A 20,101-nucleotide genomic window follows, 5' to 3' on the forward strand; every position below is an offset into this window, starting at 1 on the left:
AGCAGGTTACATAAGGTGTAAGGACAGTGCTAGAGTTCATTTATGTGTGTCATACTTTCTTTTTAGGTAGTGAAAAACAGTTGTTTTTAGTGGTACAGTGCAGCCGAAAGGAGCCCAAAAGAGAAATAAACATCTGCATTCTATAACCAAGAGAATCCTCAAGGCGGTGTGACGACAGTGGACACACACAAACTCCATTGTGCAGCCTCTGAAGCAGCTGAGAAGAAAGAATCTGGGCAGTGGCCATACTGCTGACTGATCAGAGTTAGAGACACAATTCTATTCACAGAGATAATAACAACGTATGTCAGCATTGAGTGGAAGCTGACACGGGGCAGCTCGAGCAACAGTGGAAAATCTTTAAACAAAAGAAAAAAAATGTGGATTAAATGAAGAATAATTTGTATGAGAGGAATAGAAATCCCAAAATGCGAGAAAACTGAAGCCTGTGAAACAGCCTTTTTTTTCTTTTTAGTGCAGTTCTGAGTTATATCGGTAAATACATAGAACAATTGCTTGAAATCGTGTTTTTTCGTTATTTTTAGCGACGTTGGGGAAGCATCAAAAGAAGTTTTAAAGCAAAGGGAGGGCAGTGAGAAACACAGGAATAAGGCAGAGGAATAAGAAGGGGGGAGAGAACCACACAATCAAGAGAGCGACACTGAGCATGTTTGGCGGTTGGAAGTATACATGGGAGACAACTGGAAATGACATGCTCTCTCATGGAATGTTTCAAAATAAAAATAAAATTCTTAGAGAGCGAACACTCGAAGAATACGAACTGCCAATGAGAAAGGTGGTAAACAGGCAATGCTCATTGGGATGGGGTGGCCGGGACAAACACACAGGCAGCACAAGCTAAAACAAACAGGCAGCAAGCGGTACACAAAAAAATATGAATGGCAAAAGGCAAACCAATGGGCCGAATACATTTCTAGATAAGCTCCCAACATGTTACCAATATGTCTTTCACAACCTGACAGCTGTGCTGTCTGGTAGGCTTCAACCTAAAAAGCTAAAATACCCAACACTGTGGCTTCTTAGAAACAGTTATGAATACTGAGGAGCACATATTCTGAAGAAAGTTATGGTACCGTCATGAATTTAGTCTGACAAAGAATCTTGCCAAGATGTTTCTAACACAGAGCTGCCTCTCAAGCATGCTTTAAGAATGACGAACAGATGTGAAAGCCTAGAAGACCAAGAAAGGAGAAATGTTTAAGAATTCGAGACCAAGGGAGGCAGGAACACAAAAAGCAACATGAATCTTTAATGCCTGTCACATCTTTGGTCAGAATCGCAGGGATTTGGACTACACCATTTCTGTTCCTTTACATTTCATTTGGTCTGCTTTGATTTAGAGCTTTTGAAAAGCCCTCAGATTTTTTTCCTTAGGTAACCCACTTAGCCTAAGGGTTGCTTCTCATTAAATGTCATCGACATACTGCTGATAATGCCCCTACTTAAGACATTTTCAGTGTCGAAACATTAATGATTATACTTCTCATGTTGTTAAGCACCAAATACATATATACTGTAAGTGAAGTATTACAAATGTTGTTAATAGCTCCTCAGTGACTAATAATTGTTTCCCCTCTACATCGTTTGAACTATAAGATAAAATGTTAGCAATGCATCTAGGTATTGTTTGTTTTTACGATTTAGGTAAAGATAGTTCGATCCGTTTAAATGGTAAGATGTACCAAATAAAAAATGTAAATATTAATTTTGGAGTAAGATGGAGTGTTGATATATGTGTTATTTTATTTTTAATACCGCTCTGAAGAGCCTGACAGCAGCACAACGCCACTACAGTAGTGCATTTTAAGAATGTATATACATCGATGATCGTGTTCAGAAGATCAGCATTTATGATATGCAATACATTCGATAGACACTGGTATCACAACAATTTAAATGTGATTATTGTTGAATTTTATGATTATGAATGTATAAATGGTTTAGGTATAAATCAATAAATCATAGAAAGATGTATATTAATATTAAGAAATATAAAAAGATAATTGTTAGTTTTATTTTTATTTTTTTAAATGTATATTCACTGAAATCATTACTCCCCATATATGTATGTGTTTTGGTTTGAAAGTATGAGTCGATAGGATTACTAAGTGGGTGATAGCAAGCGCAGGAGGGAAACATCCTTTACGACGCAACTTTTACCACGCAGTGCCTTTACAACGCAGGTTTTTCAACGCAATTCATTACAACGAATTGCGCTGGGGGGCGCTCTAGGATAGGTAATAGTTTCATTTACTATCCAACACCTTCCCTACTATCCACGGGGACTGGAGTTGGTATAGTAAATTAAACTATTTACTATCCAGCACCCCCCAACACAAGTCGTTGTAACGACTTGCGTTGAAAAACCTGCGTTGTAAAAGCATGCGTGGTAAAAGCATGCGTTGTAACAACGTACATCCAGCGCAGGACCACTTTCATCAGATAATTCAATGTGATAAGATTTGTTTTATGTTTAGTGGAGTTCCAATTAATAAGGGGAAGAAAGCACGAGTGCAATGCGTGGGGGGAGTGAAATGCACATCTTGTATCATTGCAATAGTGTAGATGTGCTTATTATGCCTGTACAGGTAGCAAACAGTGAGAGATAGGTGTACATGTGGACCTGTCTACTATAAATCAGAGTAAATAGACTCTGCTTCTTGGATGCGCATGAGTGACAGAAGAAAGACCCACAGAAATACAGTCAGGCTATTTGCTATATGGAGTCCAATAACGAGCAGCCAATAGGAAAGCATTAGTTACAGACAGTGATGCTCGAACAATTTTCAGAGTGAGGGTAATGTTATCAATGTTACACCGCTGAAATCATAGGGATTATGAATAATCAGTTTCACACAAAGAATATGTAGAGCAAATGAGCCACGCCAATTCTAAAGGAGAGTGGTAAAGGTGTAGTATGTAGCCGGTGGTGCTTTTTAGAGCACACGGTTGCAAATATATTACTAAAGCATGGTGTGGTAGCTCACTGTCATTTACAAATACCACATTTTCTTTGAAATGGTAACAAAATATGCACTGACAAGCGGTTGTACTAATAAACCTATAAAGGGCACAAAAGAGAATGTAAGAAAACTGGATTTCAGCAAATATCTATTATTTGTACATATTTTCTATTTGTTATTGGTACGTTCTGCTTTATTGTAAAGTGCTCTGATCCCTATGGGTCATGTCTGTGCTATATAAAATCACAAAAAATAAAAAAACACCACATGGACATGTGCAGTTGGCTGACATGTTAAAGTATCAGTGTACGTACAATGCTTAGTGTGAATGATGCAGGTTAGCAAAAGTCCCCTAGGGCATAGCACCATCGTCCTAGTGATGATGGAACAATTTTCAGAGTGGGGGTGCTGCTGCCAATGTTACATCACAAAGGACATAGAATTGTGAAAAATCCACGCCTCACACAAAGAACAAGTGTGGCACATGAGCTAAGCCAATTCAGCATTGGAGCCGTAACAGTGTACTATGTAGCCACATGGATGTCATTTAGGGGTCGCCAGGGGTTGCTGCTGCAACCTCTAGCTTGCCCCGTGCTACCCCTGGCACTGCTTTGCGACCCCTGGCCTCAGAGGTGGCAAAATAAGTGTCTGGAACACAGGAGCAGCTCGTCCTTATGGACGTCGGTTGGAGCTCCATTTTCCTGGTTTTCGGTCAAATTTTTTAGTACACAAATAGTGACTAATATTATTCACTACTATTAGTGTAAAAAAATGGAGTATAATGAGCTGGAATATGACCCTATCTGACAGCTAAGGTACATAAAAATTGCTTTTAAATGTATGTTGTATGCAGCTGAGTGTGGTTATCTGAGAGGGGGTGTGTGAATGTGTATGTTTAAGCATGTGTGTGTGAGTCAAAGTAAAGGTCAAATGATGTGTGATGTCCCTTCAGCTACCCCTGGCATTTTGGTGATTTTGGAGCACAGTCAGAAAAATATTTATAAAACATCGTGCAGTAGTACACTTTCATTTACAGGTAACACATTTTCCATTGAAATGGCCACTAAATTTGACAAAATTTTACTGGAAAGCCATGTAGCGCACAAAGGATAGGAAACCGGGTTTTAGTGAATATATATAATGTGTGCGTCACCAAGTAAAGTGTCTTCATTTGTTTTGATCCTATTAAAGTCTTTTTTCTATCAAACTTCAGACAAAATGTGCTTTATTTGTGCTTTCTTAACTGATATATTTTGAAATATTTTACAGTAAATTTATTTACATGTGTGCTACAAAAAAATTACATCCCTTTCCTTTCAAATCCGCAAGTTTGTCAGATTATTTCATTTTATAATATCCTGTAGCTTTGCGTCAGGAAAGAAAACTAAACATCATTCTACAAGTTAAAAGAATAAGCAGCAATTTGAGAGAAGATATAGCATAAATTAGGTCCTGTCTTTGAACGCATTGGAAATGGGGCAAAATACAAACAAAATGTAAAGTCATCTTTATTGCTCATTCACCTTCTGCACATTTATATTCACTCAGCATGATTATTTTGAGGGTGCTGAGGCAACCCCCGCATTCCCCACTTCCAGCGCCGATGGTTACAGAGAGTAGGTGTAAACATAGCAAAGAGAGATGCAAGCACAACTGCATCCATGCAATGACCCAGGCAGCCAAAGAAGATGCTTTATAGTATCTCTGAAGGAGCAACAGAGGCAGTAGTGGCCGGTGGTGGGAGTGCTGCGCGGCGGAGAGGCAGGGCGGGGGCAGGGTGGGGGTAGTAAACTATGGAATAGGGCCGAACAGAGGTAAGTAAACAAATAAATAAATAAAACAAATTTCGTTGCGCGTGCTGCATCGCATTTGGCAATGCAGCGCAGCGCGTGCAATGAAATTCGTTTTATTTATTTATTACAGGCAATGCAGGCCTATGAAAGTGCTCTTTGGTGGATTTCCCACATAAGTCACAGCGCACAAAAAGGCTTGCTGGCCCGACAAACCAGGAGTGGACCACTCTGCCAATGGCTTGGGTGAAAGTTAGAGATTGCAGGCACCGGTAAGTGTTTCCCTTCTTTGAGGTGCTAGAAGATAGCACTTGGTGTGTGTGACAGGTCCCAAGGTTGGAGTACAGAGGTGCAAAGTATAAGCACAAATACCTGTCGACACAGAATGCCGTAAGTACTGGTTTTATTTACAAATATATATATTTATATATATATATATATATATTTTTTTTAGTATTACTATATCCAAGTTTAATGGTGCTCAATTTATCAACCCCTGAGGGTGAGAAGTCTTTGTGAGCCTTAGGTATCTGAAGATGTGACATATAAATCGCCAATGAACACTAATTCACAGAGGTATCTTGTCTGTAATGCAATGTTTGAGGTGGGTGGAGAAGACATTTAAGGGCTGTCCTATTACCCCCAAATCAAATTAAGGCCTTCTATCTTAACCTTTGAAAATTTCAGCTCCATATGGCAACCTTTTCAGCCCTATAGGAAGCACTGGGAAACACTGCGGCTAGTGACCAGCACTTTGTTCAATATTTGTATACAAAACTCACTCTTGTCAAAGAATTCTTGCCCATAGCTCTGCTTAACCTCAGGCGAAGCTTGCTTCCAGGTCCGTGCTATGCTATCTTGAATAACCTTACTGTCGGTGACCACCGTCTTGAAGAAGCCTGGCTCTATTAGGACAACCTTCACTCCAAAGGGTTTCAGCTCCCGTCTGAAATACAAAAAAGACACAATTGTAGCTTTGGTGGGTTAACTCTTTTCATTCCATGGCTGAGTTGCTTCCTAGACCTCAGCAGCTTAACAGGCAGTTTCACCATGCAGCTACCCAACAACCAGCTCCCAGAGTAGTCCCTACTTCCTTCAATCGATAAATTGTATTTTCATACCCCAGGTCGTATCACAAACTCACTGTACCATAGGACTTCGGTTGCAATTACTGACGAGACCTAAATACCCTGAAGTCAGTTTCGGGTTGCTTGTGTTCGGGTTCAGAGGGGACCTTGCCTGACAGTTTGGGCTGGACCCTTTATTATTGGAGCACAACCTACGTTGATTTGTATATGCTAGCTCCTGTCTGAGATGGCATGGTGAGCAAAAAACAAAGGACCGGATTGTGGCTGAAGCGTAATTTCAAGTGTCTGATATCAATCCAAGCAGTCCACCCACCAGGTTTTTGCTTTCACAAAAAAGACAACATTTTATCTTTAGTGGATTAACCCTTTCCATTCCACAGCTAGAGCTATGTCCTAGACTTCTGAAGATTAATCAGCAGTTTCACCACTCAGCTACCAGACCTGATTCCTGGGGAATTCCCTTCTGCCTTCAATCGATAAATTGTCTTTTCATACCTAAGTGCAAGCACACAAACTTGAACCAGTCTAGTCAGCCACAACCACACCTTCAAATTCACCTCTTCTCACCTGTCCTCTCGTCCTACAAAAACCAAACAGACATAAAGGAACAATCTGCCACCCAGACCCACATGCTCCTAAACAAATATGTTCCGCTCATACATCAAATGGACTACAAAACCAAGAATACCTCATCAGTAGTAAGTGATAAAGTTGCAAACCTCAGACTGTCAGAAAACGCCTCCACTCCATATTTGGAGATGCAGTAACCTCCACTACAGATGGTGATCCTTCCAACAACACTGGAGACATTGATGATCCTTCCCCTGGCTTTCCTCACCAGCGACGTCATACTCAATGTAACATCTATTAAGCCAAGTAGGTTCACATCCAGCACGCGCTGAAAGTCCTGTTTAGTCAACCACTCGCTGGGAGCTGAAGGTACTGCGATCCCAGCATTGTTCACCACACCCCAAAGCCCTACAAAAAGATAAAGAAACAACATACATAGTAAGTGCATTGCAGGCTTCATTCCTTTTGCTAAACACACATACTCTTGTGCTCTCTCTTTATAACAATTATTCCAACATAAACCCATCATACAGACGATGACCATGTCAGATAACAGTACAAATTTTAGGGCAGATTGTCAACACCTTGTTGACTGGTTCTTCTGGTACCTAAGGTAGGGGTCTTAGGTGCTGTGCTGTGGTGCAAATTTCAAACTAAAGTTAGGGATTCCGCTGTCACAAAGGCACTAGAATAATTCATTGGGATTGCTTTAAAGAATTGTGCACTGCAGAATTCGAAACTCTCCAAAAGGTGTATCATGTGTTTATTTATAGTTTGTTTTCTTGACCCTCAAACATACCTTTTTGATGTTGCTGAACAACTCTGCAAAGATGAATTAATAAAATGATTGACATAGAAAGTTCGGAATGATAACATATATATGTGTTCCGTTTCTGAGAACTTCATCAGTACGAAGTTGGATACCAAAACGCCTAGAGAATTTAATGTGAGGTTGACTATATATATATATATATATATATATATATATATATATCTATATACAAACAAAACAAAACCCTTTCAGGCATAGAGTGACGCATAAATTATGCGAAAAAGAAGGAGAGCTCTCTGGTTAGTTCTCAAGTTTAGGTGGAAAGCAGCTCCTGTTAGAGCCATTTCTACAGCAAAGTTTTTAAGCATAGGAATAGCACAGTGCTGTCCTAGCCGAGCATTTATCACTCCAGGCACAGTATTACAGCTTCGAATTGGTAAAATACCAACTCAAGCCAACCTGAAATGAGTAAAAGCAACCCCTGACACAGTGTTTCGCTCTAATTAGAGCTCTTCAGAGAGGTATAGCTTTGTCCAGACAAAAGGGAGAGCCCAGTATAAGTCAAAACAAAACCCTTTCAGGCATAGAGTGACGCATGTAGAAATGGCAAAAGACGTTGTCCTTTTCTATCTCGGCGTGGATGGCACTTTGCTAATCCTATGCTTAAAGATTTTGATAGAAAAGCCGACATTTGAGGTGAGCAGATCTAGAGTGTCGCTGGTGTTGAGGGTGCTCTATCAGGAGCTGCTTCCCACCTAAACTTGAGAACTACCCAGAGTTCTCTCCTTCTTTTTTGCATATATATATATATATATATATATATATATATATATATATATATATATATATATATACTAATATAATAAAGAGAGAGCCCAAACCTTTGAGGCGGGTAATCTCAGGAACCACAGCACCAATCACAACACCCAATACAGCGTTGGAAAGGGCAGTTGCAGCAGAAGGACATAGGCTATGCTGACGCACACCATATACATTTAAAAGGTAAAAGAACCGTGCCAGTAAAGTAGTCCCTTGCGGGCGTGTCTGCGTTGTGCTGTGGGCGTGTGCTGGGGGCGTGACAAACGCTGGGGGCGTGTGGTATGTTCCTCCCTTCATGCCATGTCTCATATCGTTTGCTAATCACACCCTGCTCCCGTTAAATACCCCTGCACCCCATAATCATAACCCACCCTTACTCCTTAAAATACCCCAACACCCTTAAACACTAACCCATCTTAACCCTATAAATATACCCTGTACCCCAAAATACAAACCTATCCCTAAACCCTAAAAATACCCCTGTACCCCAAAACCCAAACCTAGCCCTGAACCCTATAAATACCCTTGTACCTCAAAACCCAAACCTACCCTTGAACCCTAAAAATACCCCTGTACCCCAAAACCCAAACCTAGCCCTGAACCCCAAAAATGCAGCTGTACCCCAAAACCACCCCTGAACCCTAAAATACCCCTGTACCCCAAAACCCAAACCTAGTCCTGAACCCTTAAAATACCCCTGTACCCCAAAACCCAAACCTACCCCTGAACCCTAAAAATACCCCTGTACCCCAAAACCCAAACCTAACCCTGAACCCTAAAAATAACCCTGTACCCCAAAACCCAAACCTACCCCTGAACCCTAAAATACCCCTGTACCCCAAAACCCAAACCTAGCCCTGAACTCTTAAAATACCCCTGTACCCCCAAACCTACCCCTGAACCCTAAAAATACCCCTATACCCCCAAACCTAGCCCTGAACCCTAAAAATACCCCTGTACCCCAAAACCCATACCTTCCCTAAACCCTAAAATTACCCCTGTACCCCATAATCCAAAACTATATCTGAACCCTTAAAATACCCAAACACCCCAAAACATATACCTCTGTACCCCAAAACATATACCCCTATACCCATACTTACCTGATCCAAACATTAAAAAAAACATACTTTTACCATTCATGCATTTACAACGAATTTCGTTGTAAACGTATGCGTGATAAAAGCATATAAAATGTAATGCCATGCGTTATAATGGCATTGCGGAGTCATGGTACTTTCGTAATGAAAGTATGCGGAGTGATGGAATGCGGAAAGAAAGTTGCGGAATAATGGGTGTTTACCCTCCCCCGGTAAGTACATTGGTGGCACGGCGGCCCACATCTCCAGCAACATACTCATATTTTTTCACCACCCATTTGAAAAATGCACAGGTCTCTCTCATTGATGGCCAGCACCGACATACACTTTTAGACACACCTCCCGCCACAAGTTCTAGAACTGCGAACTTTAGAGCTGGGGAGCTACGTTCGAATCTCAGCATCAGCTCAACATCCTGTGATTCCAGGCAAATCGCCTTGTCTCCCCATGCCTACCACAAATGAATGTGTTCTTTTGTAATGTAAATTGTGCTCATGCCATGTTGTCGAGTTCGCGCTATATAATATTGCAAGGAAAAATAAAGTAGGGAAACTCGAGTTCACACACTACTGAGCGCGCACTCTTAAGTGCATCAGCAGTGCACTGTGAATCGGAGCGTTTCACAGGCCTGTCACAGATAAGAAATGCTATCAAAACGAAATCCTACAAAACAATATACTACTGGCCGGCAGCAATTCATACCCGGACAACGTCAGGACGGGCTGCTAGTATATATATATATATATATATTTATATATATATATATATATATATATATATTACCTACTGGCGGTCGCCAGTAGGTATATATAGTTAGGATTTTTTCTCTATGGGATTTTTGAAAATTCTATGTCTAATAACTTTGGCGTTTGTGGACGGAATTGGCTGAAATTTTCTGGAAAATGGAACATTTTGTTTATGAGGAGCCCCTGAAAATTTGGGGGGGGTTTGTCAAGGGGGGGCCGAGAAAAAAGGGGGGTCCCAAAACGTGTTTTTAACATTGAGTTTTCCATAGGGCGGTTAGCCTTACTTTTAGCCCGAACGGCTGAATGGATTTGCACGAAACTTGGCAAAATTGTAGGGACTGGTAGCCCGATGTGCCTTTTGTAGGTCTCAATATATGTGCTGCAGTGGATTTTGAGAAATTAACGTTCAAAAAAAGATATATATCTGTAAGCGCGGACCAGGCAGCACCCCGGTTCGCGTACTTTTCGCGTAACGGAACTTCGCGTAGCGAAGCTGATTGGCTCTCCGGTGTCTGTCAACATTCTAAACAGTCCGGAGCGGCCGCCATCTTGTCTCTCGGTAGGATCGAGAGACAAGAGGAGGCCAAAGCAAAGGGGCAAATGACCATAAGGGGGCATAGTACATTGTCGCTCACCCCCTAGGTTTGATGTGGAGGTTTTAAAAGGGCCCCGCGGGGCAAAAAAAAATAAAAATAATAATAATCGAACAGCTGAATGGATTTGCACGAAACTTGGCAAAATTGTAGGGACTGGTAGCCCGATGTGCTTTTGCTAGATCTCAATATATGTGCTCCAGTGGATTTTGAGAAATTAACGTTCAAAAAAAGATATATATCTGTAACAGCGCACCGCTTCGCGTACTTTTCGCGTTACGGAGCTTTGCGAAGCGAAGCTGATTGGCTCTCCGGTGTCTGTAAACATTCCAAACAGTCCGTAGCGGCCGCCATCTTGTCTCTCGGTAGGATCGAACAGCTGAATGGATTTGCACGAAACTTGGCAAAATTGTAGGGACTGGTAGCCCGATGTGCCTTTGCTAGGTCTCAATATATGTGCTTCAGTGCATTTTGAGAAATTAACGTTCAGAAACAAGATATATATCTGTAACAGCGCTCCCCTTCGCGGAGATAAAATTATATGTGTATTACCTAGCTGTTGCTAACACCAGTTAGCGACGGCTAGTAGAAGATAGCGACCATCTTGGGCCCCACTTTGCATGTGAGTGATATTTATCACTAATGACATGCAAAGTGGGCATGCCAAGATGTTAGCGACTGGAAACAGTCGCTAACATCGCTATCTCCTATTATCAACTTTTGGAAATATTCGAGATAAGCGCGAATATCTCCAAAAGCTACCACCTGCCCTGAGCAGTTCTTAGCCATGTTATCCAATGGGAGGTGGATAACATGGCTAAGAGCATTAGCTCGGTAATGCATGAATATCGCTGAGTTTTCAGCGATATTAATGCATTGCGGTCGTTTTTTATCGTATTTCCGATAAACCTTGATAATAGCAAGGTTTATCTGCGATAATTTCTGACGGTAAAAAAATCGTTGCTAAGCATCGTTAGGGATAAATATCGCTTAACTTTGGTAATATGCCCCAACGTCTGTTAACGTTCGATTCGAAGGAAATCAGGAAGTGTTGAAAAACATTGTCTGCGCCACCTTGTCTTTTTTCAAATGCCACACTTTTGTCGTGCACGGCAGCCATTTTAGATGCCTTGACCAGACCCACTCTGTGCACGCTGTCGATCCTTAGCATGGCTCCCCACCCTCGCAAGCATCTCCCCCAGGCAGTGGTCACCCCCGCTCTCTGTCTTATGCATGGGTAATAAACCTCCCCCCATCTGCGCTGCTCTTCCCTGAGAATCACACCCTGTGCCCGCCCGACACCTCCCTTTCGCCCTATTCACTACCGCACCCTCTGATACTCCTTTTCCTCTGTGTCCGATTGTCCAGGCTGGTCCTAGGGTATCAGCTAGCCCTGCAGATGTAGTTTATGGCCACAGCTGTAAAGAATCACCCCTCTTCAAAGGAGTTGTAGTAGATCAAGGCCCACACTCGATGAGATCCGTCACAGCAGAAGCGTTGCTATTATCTGAAAACCATCCTGTATTGTGATTGGGGAGGGGACCGAGCCTGAAGCGGAAGATTCCAGGGATGACTCTTTGTACATCAAAGTTTTTACAATTATGTGTCACATTAAAAATATATAGCACTCCGACAAAGTAGTAAGATTATAAAACTTTAATAATTTATAAATATATACAAGAAAACAAAAATAGTAATAACATATAAACATTTTTAGGGAAAAACAACGAAGTAGCGGTCGGCTGTGCGAATAGTCCCAACGCAGCACAACGTCCAGATTTCCGGCGTGGGGCGTCGCGGGGGGTGGGTCATCAGTAGCAAACTGTTGTGCGAATAGTTCCAAGGCAGCAGAACGCGCTGAAATCTAGATGACACTAAAGTGATGTCTAGTAAGTTGCCACCCAGCAAATAACGGCATGGGGCGTCGCGGGGGGTGGGTCATCAGTAGCAAACTGTTGCGCGAATAGTTCCAAGGCAGCAGAACGATGGCACCAAGGTGATGTCCAGTAAGTTGCCGCACTGGTTTTGGTATCCTACAATGCTGCTCCGAATAACGGCGCGGGGCGCCCCGGGGGAGGCGGTGAACGGGCCTGTCCAGGTGGAGTGTCATCTGTTGTAGTGGGGCGCCCCTTTACCGTTTCAGTTGCCATTCCGTCCGTTTTTGGTCCACTGTGTCAAAAGCCGCAATTCAGCTGAGTTGCGCCCACTCTTGCGGTGCAGCGATAGGCGGCTGTCACAGGACTCTCAAAATGGCGGCAGGCTGTTTCCTTTTTGGGCCTGGTCCACTGAAATGGCCCTGGGACACCTTGGAAATCGGACGCTTGTCTGCTAGGTCTTGGACCCCATTCTCGAAAGCGTCCCCTCCGCCTTGAGAATTCATCAAAAGTTTTGGGGGCTCCGACTCCTGCAGGCTTCTGGTGGGGAGCGGCTGCCATGATTGCTCGCGGAATGACCACGACTGAGCTACGAGATGGTGGTGCTCTCATGCTGACGCCAGCTTCAGTCTGAAACATCCAGAAACAAGGTGGGGCTTTCATCGTTTGGGAAAAAAAAAAAGTTTTCATCCAATGAAAAGTGTTGTTTTTAGGTCACATGATCAAGCCTTCCATCATTAGGAAACCAAAAGTAAAATGAACCAATGAAAAGTTTTATAAACAAGTCACATGACCTGTTATGCGGCATAGGGTGTAAAATGCGGAGAAAATACGTTGGCACGTGAGGCGGCGTCAGTAGCGGACCGATGTGCGAATAGGCCGAAGGCAACACAACGCGCCAAGATCCGGATGGCACCGAGGTGGTGTCCAGCAAGTTGCAGCACTGGTGTGGCCATCCTACAATGCTGAAAGTCGGCGTGGGGCGCCCCGTTGGCACGTGAGGCGGCGTCAGTAGCGGACCGATGTGCGAATAGGCCGAAGGCAACACAACGCGCCAAGATCCGGATGGCACCGAGGTGGTGTCCAGCAAGTTGCAGCACTGGTGTGGCCATCCTACAATGCTGAAAGTCGGCGTGGGGCGCCCCGTTGGCACGTGAGGCGGCGTCAGTAGCGGACCGATGTGCGAATAGGCCGAAGGCAACACAACGCGCCAAGATCCGGATGGCACCGAGGTGGTGTCCAGCAAGTTGCAGCACTGGTGTGGCCATCCTACAATGCTGAAAGTCGGCGTGGGGCGCCCCGTTGGCACGTGAGGCGGCGTCAGTAGCGGACCGATGTGCGAATAGGCCGAAGGCAACACAATGCGCCAAGATCCGGATGGCACCGAGGTGGTGTCCAGCAAGTTGCAGCACTGGTGTGGCCATCCTACAATGCTGAAAGTCGGCGTGGGGCGCCCCGTTGGCCTGTGAGTTTGCGTCAGTAGCGGACCGATGTGCGAATAGGCCGAAGGCAGCACAACGTGCCAAGATCCGGATGGCACCGAGGTGGTGTCTAGTAAGTTGCCGCACTGGTGTGGCCATCCAACAATGCTGAAAGTCGGCGTGGGGCGCCCCGTTGGCCTGTGAGTTTGCGTCAGTAGCGGACCGATGTGCGAATAGGCCGAAGGCAGCACAACGCGCCAAGATCCGGATGGCACCGAGGTGGTGTCTAGTAAGTTGCCGCACTGGTGTGGCCATCCAACAATGCTGAAAGTCGGCGTGGGGCGCCCCGTTGGCCTGTGAGTTTGCGTCAGTAGCGGACCGATGTGCGAATAGGCCGAAGGCAGCACAACGCGCCAAGATCCGGATGGCACCGAGGTGGTGTCTAGTAAGTTGCCGCACTGGTGTGGCCATCCTACAATGTTGAAAGTCGGCGTGGGGCGCCCCGTTGGCCTGTGAGATGGCGTCAGTAGCGGACCGATGTGCGAATGGGGCCAAAGGCAGCGCAACAATATTTTCTGAATAGAAGACACCACAAGGCGCTGAGATGCCAAGATCCGGATGGCACCGAGGTGGTGTCTAGTAAGTTGTCGCACTTCTGTGGCCATCCTACAATGTTGAAAGTCGGCGTGGGGCGCCCCGTTGGCCTGTGAGATGGCGTCAGTAGCGGACCGATGTGCGAATGGGGCCAAAGGCAGCGCAACAATATTTTCTGATTTGAAGACACCACAAGGCGCTGAGATGCCAAGATCCGGATGGCACCGAGGTGGTGTCTAGTAAGTTGTGGCACTGGTGTGGCCATCGTACAATGGTAAAAGTCGGCGTGGGGCGCCCTGTTGGCCTGTGAGATGGTGTCAGTAGCGGACTGATGTGTGAATGGGGCCAAAGGCAGCGCAACAATATTTTCTACAATATTTTCGGAGTAGAAGACACCACAAGGCGCTGAGATGCCAAGATCCGGATGGCACCGAGGTGATGTCTAAGTTGCGGACCGATGTGCGAATGGGGCCAAAGGTAGCGTAACAAGATTTTCTGTATGGAAGATACCACTAGGCGTTGAGATGCCAAGATTCGGATGGCACCGAGGTGATGTCTAGCAAGTTGTGCCACTGGTGTGGCCATCGTACAATGGTAAAAGTCGGCGTGGGGCGCCCTATTGGCCTGTGAGATGGTGTCAGTAGCGGACTGATGTGCGAATGGGGCCAAAGGCAGCGCAACAATATTTTCTGACTGACACCACAAGGCGCTGAGATGCCAAGATCCGGATGGCACCGAGGTGATGTCTAAGTTGCGGACTGATGTGCGAATGGGGCCAAAGGCAGCGTAACAATATTTTCTGTATGGAAGATACCACTAGGCGTTGAGATGCCAAGATTCGGATGGCACCAAGGTGATGTCTAGCAAGTTGGTGTGGTCATCCTACAATGCTGAAACTCGGCGTGGGTCACCCCATTAGCCTGTGAGATGGCGTCAGTAGCGGACCGATGTGCGAATAGGCCGAAGGCAGCACAACGCGCCAAGATCCGGATGTCACCGTGGTGGTTTCATAGTTGAGAGGCTCTTCATCTGCAGTGGGGCGCCGAGATCCGGATGGCACCGAGGTGATGTCTAGCAAGTTGCTGTACTGGTGTGGTCATCCTACAATGCTGAAATGTAGTGGGGCGCCCATTTACCGTTTCAGTTGCCATTCAGCTGAGTTTCGGCTGCTCTTGATGCTACAGCGACAGGCGGCTGCAAGAGGACTCTCAAAATGGCGGCCTGTTCTTTGGATTTGGGCCTGGTCCACTAAAATGGCCCTGGGACACCTTAGAACTTGGACGCTCGATTTTTTTTTCCTTTCCTGTACATGCAAAAAAAGGTAAATGCCCGGTACGTTACACGCTTCATCTGCCACGATGAACTCTCCAGAGGAACCGAAAAAAAAATATAGTTGTGGTAACTATACCATGCATCGTCATATGGAGAGGTGGCACCAATTAATTATAGTGCTGCATAAAAGAGAGATTTGGAGGAGAACCCCTGACCTGCTAGTACATTCATCAAAGAAGTGGCACTGAGAGCTTCAGAGGCAAGGGAAACGGTCCCAAATATTTAGAAGAACTTTGGAAAGATTAAAATGACATGTTTAGATTGTGGTAAATTAATTTCATGTGGACAGATGAGTGTTACTCTAATAAATACAGCATATGAACATCATCATAGTCGATGGTTGGTAGAGACATTTTGACTATATCCTGGACCTGCCCGTCCTCGCCCAAAATGGCGCCAGAATAAATGGGACTCGTAACTCCTTGTTGTGTACTGGTTGCAGAACCTTGAAATCACGAGATACGTATGCAGTTTTGAAGCACATGGCGGGCGGGGACGAGAATTGATTGAATATTTCGACATCCCTATTGATATTAAGTTCTGATGTGTTATTGATTACTGTACTGTTGAAAGTTCGAATTAACGTCACCCATGGTACTTGCCCGCAAATGTATATCTAGATAATTTTATTGTAACTGGCCCTGTCGTATTTTAATTATAAAATGTACGTCCACCGATTCCTTAACTGTTAGACACCTTAGTTCTTGCAACCTAATGGCCCGCCCGTTACGTTCCTCTACAGTGTAAATGTCTATTCATCATATACGATTACAGTTTGCTCCGTGGCAGGCCCACGTGGTTATAGGCTCGTATTTGTATAATGAAATTTTCACAATAAAGGTTTTTAAAAGAAAACATGGTAGTAGTATATACATTGGTAAAGTTTTTAATAATAGTCACTGTTTTAGAATCATTAAAAGGCAAGTGAAATAAAGCAGACCAATTACATGAAGGGTAAAAGGTATAATACGAAGGAACGCAGTAAAGATAAATGGTCAAGGGCTGTTGTGTTTTCTATTCCTGCAACATAAAGTGATCGATAAGAATCTCATATTCAGGCGTATCGGCGACTAAGACAGCAGGTCGACCCTCTTTTGCTCAACGGCTCCGTCATGGGACGAAGAAACGCTCTTTTTCTCGAAAAAAGAATATATTTTACTTGCAGGACAGTTGTAAAATTTCCGGGAAAGTACATTAGCCTGGAACATTATAACATATATTTAAGAAAAAATAATGTTCGGAAGTAATTAAAAGCGTAATTTTTAGGTGATATGACCAAGGCTTTCATCATTAGAATAAGAAAAGTAAAATGAACCAATGAAAAGTTTTATTAACAAGTCACATGACTTGTTATGCTTACGTTACGCGCTGCGCGCCCCGGATGACTTCCGGATGCGCTAACGCGGCGCGTCATATGACGCATTACGCGACAACGCAGGTCCAGAATATAGTCAAAATGTCTCCACCAACCAGCGGTCGAAACACAACCCCTTTCAGCAGGCTAAATAGTTCTGTTAAATGACAACAGAAGGGACAGGCAACAAGAACCATCAGTCAAAGAGGGGAGGGCTAGTTCTTCTCTACCGGGTTACATTGGGGCGCTACCGGAACTGATCGAATTGGTAGTCTACAGTGTTTCTGGATGTTTCAGACTGAAGCTGGGGTTAGCATGAGAGCAGCACCATTTCGTAGCTCCGTCGTGGCCATTCCGCAACCAATCATGGCAGCCGCTCTTTATCGTTATTTTGGGCGGGGTGGGTGGCGGAGCCGAGCTGTTTTGCAGCCATCATTGTGTGGAGTTCAGTTCATCTCACTAGTTTTGTATTTGTCATGAGGGGTTGTTCCTAATGTTTCTATTTTAGCGAGGTCGAAAAGAGATCCCATTAGTGGCCTACTGATTTTGCTCGATTCCTTTTCTTTTTTTTTACACGATTTTTCGTTATCTGCAAAGACTAAACAGAGTATTGCGACTCTGTGTTTGTTTGTAAATAGAGAATGAACCAAAGAGAACTAATTCTAAAATAGTAAATACTTGGATAACAATCAATCAAATGGAGAGAGAAGCAGGCACGACGGATTACAACGGGGGCAAAGGCCTGCGTTAACTACCTTTCACTATCTGCAAAGAGAGAGTACTCCTAATAGAAATGAGGGGGGGGGGCACCATTCAAAGCAGATCAGTGTGCATAAACACGAAAATGTTTTCACTTACCACGTACTTGACATTCGACAGCTTATGATATTTGCTATTAAAAAACCATTGAAATTCACTGAAAAAACCATAGGTTATAGACCATATATAGTTAGGAATTAGCATTTACAAAACCTTGAAAATTCACTGAAAAAACCATAGGTTATAGACCATATATAGTTAGGAATTAGCATTTAAAAAACCTTATTTTACTCACACAAAACCATTGAAATTCCATATATAGTTAGTTGCACTAACTATATATCGCGCACCCGCAATCCACTGCTGATCATGTCACATATTACATCATTCATGACATGGTCAGTGACATCACTGATGACATCACTGATGACATCTCAAATGACATCACTGATGACATCACTGATGACATCTCAAATAACATCACTGATGACATCTCAAATGACATCACTGATGACATCACTGATGACATCTCAAATGACATCATTGATGACATCACTAATGACATCACTGATGACATCACTGATAACATCTCAAATGACATCTCAAATGACATCACTGATGACATCTCATTTGACATTACTGATCACATCACTGATGACATCATTCATGTGATAATACGATGAACCTCTTCAGACTCTAATATAACCTTAGATACACTCAGTGTAAACACAGACTCGCAGATTGTCACTCATCCATGAAGTTACACACACACCTAGTCAGTCATGCAAACAATCAATCACACCTCCATTTCCTTAACTATACAGTTAAACACACCTTACTTATTCAAACATATACTAAAACATATTTACTCACTTATACAATCCTGGATACAAGTTCACAATGATCCATACAGCCACTCACACATTCACTGGCTCTTATGCACAGTTATTTATATATGTCAACTCTCACATGTACTGTATTTTACATATGTACTTACTTTGACATGTAGCACTGAGATATCTATTCACTCACCAATACAGTCATGCACACAGTCAACCACCCATACAGCTGTTTCCACATGCACTTTTGAACCCATACATCTATGCAGAGAGTCATACACCTCCCAGCCACCCATACACACTCTCAGTCTCCCATACAAATACTTGGGCAACCAATCAATAACCCATATAGTTAATCATATAGCTACTGATCAACACATGCAGCAGTTTACAGAACAACAGACATAATGATGCACAAATTAAGACAGTTTAGTCACTAACCCATGCACTCAGTGAGACACATTTAATCACTCACTCATACAGTCAGTCATGCACCTACTAAATCCTTTGTTCAGACACTTCTACATCCACTCATTCTTCAATATGTAAAACATATTTTAACTTTTCAGAAACATACAGTCACTGGATGTTGTCATCAGTGATGTCATCAGTGATGTCATTTGAGATGTCATCAGTGATGTCATCAGTGATGTCACTGACCATGTCATGAATGATGTAATATGTGACATGATCAGCAGTGGATTGCGGGTGCGCGATATATAGTTAGTGCAACTAACTATATATGGAATTTCAATGGTTTTGTGTGAGTAAAATAAGGTTTTTTAAATGCTAATTCCTAACTATATATGGTCTATAACCTATGGTTTTTTCAGTGAATTTTCAAGGTTTTGTAAATGCTAATTCCTAACTATATATGGTCTATAACCTATGGTTTTTTCAGTGAATATATATATATATATATATTTATATATATATATTTACATTGGACAACTACTGATTCACAACTGTGCTGAATCAGTATTTTACAAGCAAATAGAACATTGTGCTATTAAATTCTCACATTAAGAGCCTGGACGCCCAATGTTTGTCAGGATAACTTTATAATAAGGAGTCACCCAATACATTTAAAGAATAAATCAAATTAACTCCTGGATTGTGATTACAGCAAGGGTTTGTTTCATGTGCAAAGGGGGTGGTCATTGGTAAGAATGAGGAAAATGACCGCCACATCATGCCTCATGGAGCGATGTAATGTTGCGCCACCTTTTCACGTCTTGACTATGCCATATATACGTGCGCGTAGTACCATATATTTGTGTTCTTTAATATCAATAACGTAAAGTGGTGCACTTGACCCGAATACTGACGGTGCATTTGCTGTATAATTGAGTGTGCATACTAATGTTTTCCTTATAGTGATGCCAAATTGCAGTTTCACATATATCTACAATATCTAATAATTTTATTAACTCTAAACATACTCAAGTATTCCTTTAAAGAGTACC

General features: G+C 43.2%; 1 protein-coding gene across 4 annotated transcripts in view; it reads right to left on the minus strand.

Annotated features, from left to right (window-relative positions):
• The window catches only part of LOC144829924 (retinol dehydrogenase 16-like), a 120,227-nt gene that overhangs the window by 59,801 nt on the left and 40,325 nt on the right, over positions 1 to 20,101 (minus strand). For all 4 annotated transcript variants that reach the window (XM_078688869.1, XM_078688867.1, XM_078688868.1 and 1 more), the window contains exons 3-4: positions 6,582 to 6,840; positions 5,557 to 5,720 (exon numbers count right to left, since the gene is read on the minus strand). In XM_078688869.1, the coding sequence (XP_078544995.1) occupies positions 5,557 to 5,720; positions 6,582 to 6,840 (423 nt within the window). The remainder of the gene's footprint in view (positions 1 to 5,556; positions 5,721 to 6,581; positions 6,841 to 20,101) is intronic.

The sequence above is a fragment of the Lissotriton helveticus genome, chromosome 1_1, assembly GCF_964261635.1.
Source record: "Lissotriton helveticus chromosome 1_1, aLisHel1.1, whole genome shotgun sequence".
NCBI lineage: Eukaryota > Metazoa > Chordata > Amphibia > Caudata > Salamandridae > Lissotriton > Lissotriton helveticus.